At 44.4% G+C, this 11,399-nt stretch overlaps 1 protein-coding gene, 1 long non-coding RNA gene and 1 other non-coding gene across 6 annotated transcripts in view; 2 read left to right on the forward strand and 1 right to left on the reverse strand.

Annotated features, from left to right (window-relative positions):
- chd8 (chromodomain helicase DNA binding protein 8) overlaps positions 1 to 6,278 on the forward strand; it is a 50,329-nt gene extending 44,051 nt beyond the window's left edge. For all 4 annotated transcript variants that reach the window (XM_008120404.3, XM_008120408.3, XM_062957290.1 and 1 more), the window contains 7 exons: positions 291 to 866; positions 1,514 to 1,659; positions 1,861 to 2,112; positions 2,689 to 2,796; positions 2,914 to 3,093; positions 4,238 to 4,360; positions 5,029 to 6,278. In XM_008120404.3, coding sequence (XP_008118611.2) covers positions 291 to 866; positions 1,514 to 1,659; positions 1,861 to 2,112; positions 2,689 to 2,796; positions 2,914 to 3,093; positions 4,238 to 4,360; positions 5,029 to 5,514 — 1,871 coding nt within the window. In that variant the 3' untranslated portion in view covers positions 5,515 to 6,278. The remainder of the gene's footprint in view (positions 1 to 290; positions 867 to 1,513; positions 1,660 to 1,860; positions 2,113 to 2,688; positions 2,797 to 2,913; positions 3,094 to 4,237; positions 4,361 to 5,028) is intronic.
- Positions 2,168 to 2,263, forward strand: LOC134292834 (small nucleolar RNA U6-53/MBII-28). Its single transcript, XR_009999965.1, has one exon. It is a non-coding gene; the product is annotated as a small nucleolar RNA U6-53/MBII-28 (small nucleolar RNA).
- Positions 6,279 to 8,327: 2,049 nt separating the features above from the next.
- LOC134292406 (uncharacterized) lies at positions 8,328 to 10,611 on the reverse strand. Its single transcript, XR_009999651.1, has 2 exons — positions 9,929 to 10,611; positions 8,328 to 8,896 (listed from the first exon to the last, which is right to left on the reverse strand). It is a non-coding gene; the product is annotated as an uncharacterized LOC134292406 (long non-coding RNA).
- Between the last annotated feature and the right edge of the window lie 788 nt (positions 10,612 to 11,399).

The following is an 11,399-nucleotide window of genomic DNA, read 5'->3' on the forward strand; positions in this document are numbered from 1 at the left end:
CAGGGTGAGGGTCACCACTGAGGCTTGCCTTTGCATTGATGTACAGTAGCATATCAACCAATAAGGCCTCAGTTGGGCATCTTGGGATCAGTTGTGTGTGAGGAGTCGCTGAGAGAGTGAACTTATGGGGTTGGGGTTCACTGCTTGTCAACTGCTGAGAAGAAGAAGCAGAGATGAGTCAGGAGAAAAGAAGAAGATTTTCCTAGTTCTGGGAAACAGTTTGACAGAGGGGGTGGAAGGTGACAATTCATTGGTGTGCATTCCAAAATTCCTTCTTCACTTTCTCACAGAATCTCCAGACCCCACACTGTTCATTGAGCCCATTACGGAGGAACGGGCCTCACGCACCTTGTACCGGATCGACCTTCTGAGGCGCCTGCGGGAGCAAGTGCTATGCCACCCGCTCTTGGAAGAACGCCTCACCCTGTGCCAACCCGCAGGCCCTGAAATGCCACCCTGGTGGCAATGCGGGCGCCATGATGGCGAGCTGCTGAGGGGGGTGGCGCGCCATGGCCTCAGCCAGACAGACACCACTATCATGCAGGACCCAGATTTCTCCTTCTTGGCGGCTCGCCTCAACCACATGCACAGTCGATCAGGGGGCACTGGGACGCCCCCGCTGCCGCCCCCTCCACCGCCACCGCCGCCACCTTCAGGGCTGTCTCTTCCCGGAGCCAGTGTGCCAGCTGCCCCATCTCCCCTGCTCCTACAGCCACCCATGCATCAGCTGCCCACTGCACCACAACCCTCGGCCCTTCCTGTTAAACTTGAATCGGCCGACGACTCAGACTCGGAGCTTGACCTCGGCAAGATCTCTGCTTCTTCGTCCTGTTCGTCCACCTCTGGCTGCTCTGATGACAGTGAGGGTGAGCACTTCATCTTGGCATACTCTCTCAGGCCACTGAGAAGCAGATTCCACAAATGGGTTAGCTCCCATTCCTGCCCAAGACAGGCAAGAGTCATGTAACCTAAAAGCCAGGCTATTGCCCCACTTCTTTCCCTTGCCTTGCTCCTCCTCTTTGGTGTGTTTGAGCCCTATATCTTTATTCCCACCTTCTGCTTCCCTGGTGTTTCTGGAGCTCCTTTTTGTATCTTAGTAATTCTTTCTCCACTCCTGTTTTTAAAAAAACACACACACACATAAAAAGTTCACAAAGTCTGCTAAAGTGACTGATAAGAAACAGAAAACCCTCCTTTGCTCATATACTTTCCACTGCCTTGAGTCATTTCCTTCAGAAGCTGTTCACTGACTGGCAGACCTATTTATTCACTCACTCTCTCAATAAATTAGTGCTTCCCAAACTTTGGCCTTTTATGAGTTTTAGACTTCACCTCCCAGAAGCCCCAAGCAGCTTGACTATCAGTCATGAATCCTGGGAACAGCTGTCCAAATCATCTGGACAACTGAAGCTTGGAAACCACTGTTCTAAATTCTTTGTAGCCTAACGTTTGGCCCTCTTTGAAGAAGTTGTTACATTACAGCTGCCCCTTTTAGCCTTTGGCTCTTTTCCAGGTGAAGAGGCCTCTTGCGGTGGGAAGCTATTTGAGGAGGAGGAGTCGCTACTGTCCCTGCCCACTTCCCACGAAGGCAACTCGCCGCAGCCTAGTGCCTCGGACTTGCTGTTGCAGGAGCGCCAGCGTGCCCACGAGTGGCCAAAGGTATTGGAGTGGGGCAAGAAGAACCTCCCCACAGCTTCAGATGCCCATTTTAAGGATACAAACCACTTTAGGTTGCATGAGGAGACCTCAATCATAGTTGAAAAGAAATAATCATAGGCCTACTTTTCAATGAGATAAATGATTTTGAATTTAACCACGCACTCCAAGCAAATGTCACTCCTCTCTCTTTTCTCCTACCAGGACCGAGTTCTTCTCAACCGTATCGACTTGGTGTGCCAGGCTGTGCTCTCTGGGAAGTGGCCCACCACCCAGCAAGGCCAGTTGGGTTCCTGTATTGGCCATGGAGAAGGCCTGCCTCGTCTTCATGGAGAATACACCAGCTCTCCCATCCCACACATCTGCCCCCTGGTGACACATGAGGAAGGGACAACCTCATTCACTCGTCTCCGGCACAGCGGCCTAGAGAAAGAGTTTACTGTACAAATCAAAGATGTGAGTGGAAAGCAGGACAAAGAACCAGCACAGTTTTTTAGGCTAAGCAGGAGGTTGCCTTTGATGACTTGCCATGCTAATACTGAACCCCAGTTGGCCAATGGCTCTTCTGTGGAGTTTTGTGAATGGATCCCTTCTTGGACTGAGGCACCCCATTTGTTTATACATACTGAAAGCAAACTATGTGTGTTTATGTCAAAAGCCTGAATGCCAAGGTATATTTGAATTAAATCTCCCCACAAAAAAACCCAGCTTGAAAAAGGAGGTTTCTGTCTTACCGCCACAAGTCATCAGCTCAAAGAGTGGTTGTTATCAGATAGACTTGTTGGAAAAAAAAACTTTATAGAGAGTTTAGAAAACCTCAGCATGATCAAAAGCCATGCTGGCAGGAAGGTTTTAGAAGCTGTAGTACAAAATCATAATTTTTCCAAACTTTGCAGGGAAGGAACTGATTCACTAGAGCAACCTCTCTCTCTCTCTTTTTTTTTTGTTTCCTACCTGCCTCCACATTATTTTTCATGGAAATATACTAGCATGCATTAAGTCTGGAGCCTCAACCTCTCCTTCCTTTCCTAGGAAGAGGGAATCAAGCTGACCTTCCAGAAGCACAAATTGGTCCCGAACGGCACTATGCGGGATCGTCCTGCAGTCACCCAGAAGAAGAGCAGCAAGAAGATGGTGGAGGTGAGAGAGGAGCGAGGGAACAAGATAGGGGATTTGGGGATTCAGAGCTGTGAGGGATTTGGAGAAGGCTTAGCTTCAGTGCTCCTTGTTTCTCAACATCCTCTTGTTGGCCTCCAGCTGGAGTTGCAATGCCTTGAAGCACTGAGAGGCCCTGATATTGACCTTGAAGCTCGTATCCCAGTGGTGAAGAAGACAGATGGGACCCTGCTGGTGGGTGATGCAGCCCCTCGGCGGGCTGATCTTGAGGTGTGGCTACAGGCCCACCCAGAATACGCTGTGGATCCTCGCTTCCTGGCTGTAAGCATTCCTTAACCTGTTTCTCTTATTCTGCCTCTTAGGTGTGCCTGCTCACTTCCATCATCTTTGTTTTAACTCTCTTGACTGGACCAATTCTTCTCTCTCTACCATCTGCATAAATGATATCTCTAGAAAATGGATAAAAGTTGGCCAGGGAAATTGTCTGGGGGGGGGGCTACAGTTTGGATGGCAGCAGCCCTGACAGAGTTTCTCATAATCTGGTAGGCTCTTCTGACTTGGAGATTTGTCAAAAGACATCTTGTGTCAGACATGCCTTCGCTGTGAATTTCTTGCATTGGCTAGAAGTTGGACCAGATGATCCTACAGCCACTACAGTTCTTTGGTGGTTTACTTCCCTCTATTAATTCCATCTGGGAAATAGCTCAGAAGCAGAACTAGAGGAACAGAAATGACAGATTCTGGCTCGGGTTTATCCAGTTATCTTACAGTAGAGATCAAGAGGTGGGAATGGAGGGAAGCCTGAGTATAACAGCCAAAGGAGAAGGAGACAAAATGCCCTAAATCCTGAACCAAGTGCTTGATAAAGCACAAAAGAAGATATGAAGCTCTGTGTTTTACAATGGTGTGGGGTGCATAGGAACTACACAAAATTTTCCTAATATATATTCAAGGCAGGGTTGAGCAACATATGGCCCATGGTGAAACAGGCATGGTCATCCACCCATTGCTTATACTGCAGCATGAAGCTCCTTGCCACTTGTTACCTAATTCTGAATTGTTTGTGGGACCACCTTTGTCAATGATCACCCAATCTATGATCTTGGTTAAACCACAGGTTTGTAGTACGGCATGCTCTCCTTTTTCTTTTGAAAGGAGATGCTCTGTCTGAAAACCTACAGCTGTCACCTTTCTGATAGAAACCTGTCACAATAGCTGATATGTGCAGTGGTAGGAATCTTGGCAGTCACTCCATTTTGACAGGAGCAAAAACACCAGGAAATTGCCCACCTGTGCTATATAGAATGTATGCAATCCATTATTGTTCACTATGTCAGGGAAGATCTGGAGAGTTTAAGAAAAGGGGCTGGGGCTTTGTAAAAGAACTAGAATAAGACAATCTATTTTGAACTCTTGGATTATAGACAGCAACCAACCTGTTGTCTCTTTTCATCTCTCTCACTAGTACATGGAAGAACGTCGGAAGCACAGATGGCCCCGGTTTCCAAAACCAGTTCCAATTGAGCCAACCTGCCTGGTGGGCCTGGAGCGCATGCAAGGTGCAGGCATCTCTGCCAATGGCAAGAAGGTGATTGAATAACAAAGATTCCCTCTCCCCCTCAATCTTTGTAAAACCCAACAGTTACTCTCGACTTTTCAGTGAAAAACACAGTGACTGACTCATAAAGCTTCTTGTGCATTTTAAAAATTCCTCAAATAATGAATATGTGGTTATATCAGTCTTACTCCAAGCCACTTGCCACTTCCCTGGTATGGAAAGTGGAAGCTAAGCCATTTAGCTTGCAAATGTAGGAGCTGCAGTGGCGCAGTGGGTTAAACCCTTGTGCTGGCTGGACTGCTGACCTGAAGGTTGGCAGGTTGAATCCGCAAGATTGAGTGAACTCCCATCTGTCAGCTCTAGCTTGAGAGCACATGAGAGAAGCCTCCCAGCAGGATGGCAACACATCGGGGCATCCCCTTGGCCACGTCTCTGAAGACGGCCAATTCTCTCACACCAGAAGCAACTTGCAATATGTTCTCAAGTCCATTCTGACACACTTTTTTAAAAAGCTTGCAAATGCAAGTTTAAACACTAGATGGCCCTGAATCTATTGAGAGAGGCAAATGAGTAGGCAACCAACAGAGCCATATTGATGGATTTTACATTAAGATACATCTTTCCTCCATTGCTAATAATGATCCTTATCCTTCGAGCTTCTTTCCTATGTGTCCCAATTGTTCTCATTCTTTTCCTAGGGTTTTCTGCCAGATCCCACAATGAACCGTCTTCTTCCGGGACCAGTAGGGGCTGAGAACGTCCAGAAACGAGGCCGCCAGACCCCCATGGAGTTCTCCAACATGATGGCTCTGATGGGAGCTGGCCGGGTCCAATTGGGAGCTGCCGGGCCCCTCTCCTTGCACCATGCCCACTTCCAAGCCGGCCCAGCTCATGCCTCCCCCCTGCAGTACATGCCCTTTTCTACTGCTGCCGCCACTGCTGCTGCTGCATCCTCCTCTGGCGCCCTGCTCCACCCCACGCTCAGCCACGCCGGCTACGCCACGGCCCCCTTGCACCTGAGCCACATTCAGCCTGTTGACGACGACGACGATGAAGACGAGATGGATGACTTGTCTCAAGGCTATGCCAGCTCGGAACGGGATTTCTCCTTGCTAGATGACGACCCGATGATGCCAGCCAACTCTGACTCCAGCGACGAGGGGGACGAGGAGGGAGACGACTGAGCTTTTGCTCCTCACTTGGGAACAGACAGATGGGTGTGACGCAGGGACTAGCCGTCCCCTTTGATGTTGGATTTGACAGGCCAGAGACTCTGTGTCTGCTTGGGGCACGCACCAGTTGAGTTCCCCTTGTTCCACATGGCTCACAGGGAGGGTGAAATGGAGCCCTTACCCACCCAGCAACGGGCGGCTGGGCGACTGTCCTCCTAGAAGGGTGCTCTTATGTGTGGCTTCTCTTATGTTTTTTAAAAACAAATGGCTATTAGTGAGGTCAGTGAATTTGGCCTCTCCTTCTGGCACTTGGTATCAATTGGGAACTGTCCTTGAAAGTCTTGATCTCCTTGGGACGGTAAAACCACAGCAGAAACCCATAGCAAGGGGTCCTGTCTAGCCAAGACGATCTGGGTATAGGTAGCAGCTCCTCTCTTTTTTTCCTCCCCGCACCTGTCCCCACAACCCTGTTCTCTTTCCCTCCCTCCCCAGGTTCACGTGCTGTAACATAAGTGCAGGGGGGGGCAAACTCCTTTCCTTTCCCTCCGTCCCCCTGTCTGTGTGGGTGGGGTTTATATTTATAAATATGTAATATGTCTTGTGTAATATGGCCGAAGCTGTGGGAATGAATTATGAGGGGAAGTCAGGTCACAAAGAGGGTGGGTTTCGGGGTGGCCGGGGGGCTGTGAGGGAAGAGAAGATAGAGTTTCCTGTAGCTGGATTCTCCCATTTTTTCTTTTGTTTTTTTTAATAAAAAGAACCAAATGGACAAAAAATTCCTCTCCAAAACCTACTCTTTCATGCTATTGCAGAGCTTTCTGAACTTTTCATGTTGGCGACACGTTTTAGACAGGAATCCTTTTGTAACATAATTTAGTTTTACTACCAAACCAACTCCTTGTAGTTACACACTATATATAGATACACACACATACACAATATTTTGATAATTTTGGAAATTCTTCCTTTACACTTCTTTTGTATTGCAGTCAATGCTTTTGCAGTTTCCTCTATGGCCGCTCCATATGGTTCCTCAGAAACATCATTATCAACAGATTTCCTTTCCTTAATTTGAAACTTAGCAATTTTAATGGTAATTATTGCAACTCAATTAATGAATTGTGCAAATTATAAAAGTTGTAACAGTATTTTCACTTGGACAGTACCAGCACTCTACTTGTGTAGTGATTAAACCTCTCTAGAGGTTTTTAACCTGAGGCTGGATGGCCGCCCAAGGGGACTGTGTCTTCCTGCCTGGCAGAAGTCTAGTCCCTAGAGGTTTTTGAGCAGAGACTACTGGATGGGTATCTGTTGACTGTGTCTTCTTGCCTGGCAGAAGGGATTTGGACTGAATGCCAGGCAGCCTTTCATGCGACACACCTGTGGACCACAGGCAACACAGTAGACCAGGGGTCCTCAAACATGAGCGAATTGCTATGCACTCTGCACATACCTTATTTATAGTGCAAAAAACAATGAAAGCACAATTATTTTAAATTAATAGCCATTGTAACCAACATAAACTTAGCAGTATTTCAGTGGGAAGTGTGGACCTGCTTTTGGCTGATGAGAGAGTCAAGTTAATTAGAATTGTTGTGTGCCTTCAAGTCATTTTAGATGTAGGGCGACCCTAAATCTAAAGTTTAGACCAGGGGAAGGGTAAATGACCTTAGATGGCCGCATCCAGCCCGCAAGCATTATTTGCTGACCCTTGCACTAGTGTGTTCTGACACACAGTTTGGAAAGCTCTGTGCTATTGTATCAATTGCATAAGAATATTCCTAAGAATTGAGAAATATTTCAATGTATCCTTTCTTTCTCCTGCCTGTTTGAAGATGGAGATGGAGGAAGAGACTTTGTACTTCTGAGACCTCTTCTACACTGCCAATAAAAATCCAGTGTCTGCTTTAAACTGGATTATATGGTAATATACTCATATAATCCAGTTCAAAGCAGATAATGTGGATTATCTGCTTTGATCATTTGGATTATATGACAAGTGTAGAAGTGGCCTGAGATGACAGTTCTTCAGCCAAGAGTATTATTTATCCAAAATGTTTGTGACCAGAAATATACCATATTTTTTATTTGGGGGGGGGGGGGGGTGTTGGAATTCATGTACATACGTAATGAGATATCTTTGAGATGGGACCCAAGTCTTAACATGAAATCCATTGCTGTTTAATATAAAAACTTGTATGCATAACATGAAGGCAATACTATGCATAATATTTTAAATAATTTTGTGCATGAAACAAAATTTTCCTACGTTGAACCAAGCAGAAGTTTCACTACATCAACCACCACATGAGCTCCTTTCACACAGCTGAATAAAATCTCACATTATCTGCTTTGAACTGGGATATATAGCAGCGTGGACACAAATAACCCAGTTCAAAACCAATATTGTGAGATTTTCTGCCTTGATATTCTGGGTTATATGGCTGTGTGGAAGGACCCATGGTCAATTTGGAAAGCTTCTGGTTAAGGGATACTCAACCTGTAGTTAAACTAAAAATCACTCCCACAAAGTCTAGCAATGTCTGCCTAATTGTACAACTGTGAAAAGACATTAAGCAAAAATGTGCAAAGTAAGCCTGTTGGTAGTTAATAGTCATGATGCATTGCCTACCTATTTCATAATGTTAGAGGGATAATGTCCCTCAATATTGGGGAATCTGGATTTTTCACGGGACTTTGTGAAAGCAGGTAACTAGGCTAGTCCTTAGTCTGATTCAGGCCCCATCTGCACTACCATATAATACAGTTTCTGAATCCAGATTATCTGTTTGAATTGGGTTATATGGCAGTGTAGACTCACATAATCCAGTTTATTTTTATTTATTGTGTCAGAAGCAAATTGAGGACAGTTATAATGTATTTTAAAAACATAAAGTTAAAAGCTTGGCATTATACTAGATTTCCTTTGACCAGAAGCTGGCCACTTGGAATGCCTCTGGTGTCACTATGAGAAGTGGCAAGGCTCGGGTTGCATTGTAGTAAGTGGTCTGTGGTTTGCTCTTCTCCATACTCGCATTTTGTGGACTCCACTTTGTAGCACCATTTCTTAAGATTGGCTCTGTATCTCGTGGTGCCAGAGCGCAGTCTGTTCAGCACCTTCCAAGTCACTCAGCTTTCTGTGTGCCTAGGAGGGAGTTTCTCATCCGGTCTCATCCACTGGTTGAGGTTCCAGGTTTTAGCCTGCCACTTTTGGACGTCACTTGCTGAGGTGTTCCTGCAAGTATGGCTGTGGATTTTAGGAAGCTGTTTCTTTATTTAAGGCGTTCGCATGATGGCTTATATCCAAATAGAGGATGTGCCGGAGATGTCAATGCCTTGATCCTTTCATTATTGGCAGCTACTTCCTGACAGATATTGGGTAGTGCAGTACCTGCTAAACAGATGAAAACAGATACAGTAGAGTCTCACTTATCCAACATAAACGGGCCGGCAGAATGTTGGATAAGCGAATATGTTGGATAATAAGGAGGGATTAAGGAAAAGCCTATTAAACATCAAATTAGGTTATGATTTCACAAGTTAAGCACCAAAACATCATGTTATACAACAAATTTGACAGAAAAAGTAGTTCAATACACAGTAATGCTATGTAGTAATTACTGTATTTATGAATTTAGCACCAAAATATCATGATGTATTGAAAACATTGACTACAAAAATGTGTTGGATAATCCAGAACGTTAGATAAGCTAGTGTTGGATAAGTGAGACTCTACTGTAATTTGGATTCAGAAAGTAGATTATAAAGTGGTTTGGATCCAGTCTCAGTCATTGCTATTAATGTTTGTTGTGAAATGCCTATGATTAAACTTAAAAACGCTTTGAGATTTTGAAGGTTTTAGTCCAAAAAAAAGTAACTCCTATAAACTTTGATCTCTTCATTGTACTCAAGAAGATCTGAACAGATATAAAACAGAAGCCGTATTACAGTGGAAATTCATGCAGTTTGTATGAAGAATTTTTTTTATGTCAGAAGCGACTTGAGAACATACTGCAAGTTGATGTGATGTTGAAGGCTTTCATGGCCAGGATAATAATAATAATAATAATAATAATAAAATTGTATTTATATCCTGCCACCATCTCCCTGAAGGGACTCGGGGCGGCTCACAAAAGCACACAAAAGTGCAGCACAGATAAAATACAACAGTATGTGACCAAATAAAATAACAATGTAAATGTACATAACAATTTTACACAAAACATGATAAAATCCTATTTAAAAATTCAGTAAAATGCACCAGTGGCTGTGGATATAAAATAGGCTGTACTCAAATATAAATACCTATCCCAGACTTCCCCTTTTCAGCACAAGTACAAAAGTTTAGGAAACTTCATAATACCCAAAAGTTAAACATTATCACATTCTTATTTAGGAGATGGACATTATCAATAAGTTAAATTACCTTCAGCTTTGCCTCAGGATGTTCACATGCCTGAAGCATTCTAACCTCTCTTGGTAATATAATGTTTGCTTGCCAGATTTCTTAGACCACTATTCTAATTTGCTCTATTTCTTTAGAGTTAGTCATACTAATATTTCAGAAATATTAGGATCACAGGGTTGTATGTTTTCCAGGCTGTATGGCCATGTTCCAGAAGTATTCTCTCCTGACGTTTCGCCCACATCTATGGCAGGCATCCCCTGAGGTTGTGACTGCAAGTCACTTCTGGTGTGAGAGAATTGGCTGTCTACAGAGACGTTGCCAAGGGGACGCCTGGATGTGTTATCATCCTGCTGGGAGGCTTCTCTCATGTCCCTGCAAGCTAGAGCTGATGGATGTGAACTTGCCCTGTCTTGTGGATTCGAACCGACGATCTTCAGGTCAGCAACCCAACCTTCAGGTCAGCAGTCAGTAAGAAGAATGAACCTGGGTGCTTCCAAAATAGCTCTGGGAAAGATTTCTCAAATCCTTAAGCGGCTGAGGGGGGAAAGGAAGGGACCTGAGGCTGTTAGGAATGATGGGAGTTGAAGTCCAAAACACCTGGAGGGCCCAAGTTCGCCCAGGCCTGCTATAAATGACCATATTGGTCCTTTTCCCTCTCATGCAGAAGGCGTGAGAATATCCATAGCTCGCATGCGCAGTCAGCTTTAAGACGGAGGCTAGTGAAATGGTCACGTGCCCATTTGGCGGGAAGGGGGGAAGAGCCGGGAGGAGTGACGCATGCGCAGTTACCACCTTGAAAAAACAAGAGTAAGGAACAAAACAATGGATTATTATTTAGCGGTAATGACACATATTTGCATAAACATTTTTAAATATCTACGACGTTAACTATAATATAAATATATATATTTATAATTATATTAATGTAATAATATATTACTGTTATATTATTTTTATACTATATTAATATTTATACATTTTTATATTTTTATAATTATATTATTAATAATGTAATAATATATTACTGTTATATTATGTTTATACTATATTAATATTGTTATATTATTATATTATATATTTATGTATAAGTGTGTAAATAAACAACAGGAAATGGAAAAAGTCGCGAGAAAGTGACGTAGCCAAGGAGAGGGGGAGGGGGAGATACGGTTGGTGGAAGGAAACTTTCACTTCCGAGGTTTTGGCGGCGTGAGAGAGAAAAAGAGAGCGCGTGCGAACAGACAGTCAGACCACCCAATCACGAAGCGTGGTGTCGCCTGAAGGCGGAATTTGTGAACAGATGGACGGACGAGACAACCAATTAAGAAATGGAGTGGTTCTGAGGGCTTGGCTTGTGAACGAACGGACTCACAAACCAACCAATTAAATGAGGGAAGAAGGCGGGGCTTACGTAAGGCGGGACTCACAGCCCTATCAAATCGAGGAGGAAGGAGGCGGGCCTTGTGTAACAGACGGAAGAATTAGCCAATGA

The sequence above is a fragment of the Anolis carolinensis genome, chromosome 6 (assembly GCF_035594765.1).
Source record: "Anolis carolinensis isolate JA03-04 chromosome 6, rAnoCar3.1.pri, whole genome shotgun sequence".
In the NCBI taxonomy this organism is placed as follows: Eukaryota; Metazoa; Chordata; class Lepidosauria; order Squamata; family Dactyloidae; genus Anolis; species Anolis carolinensis.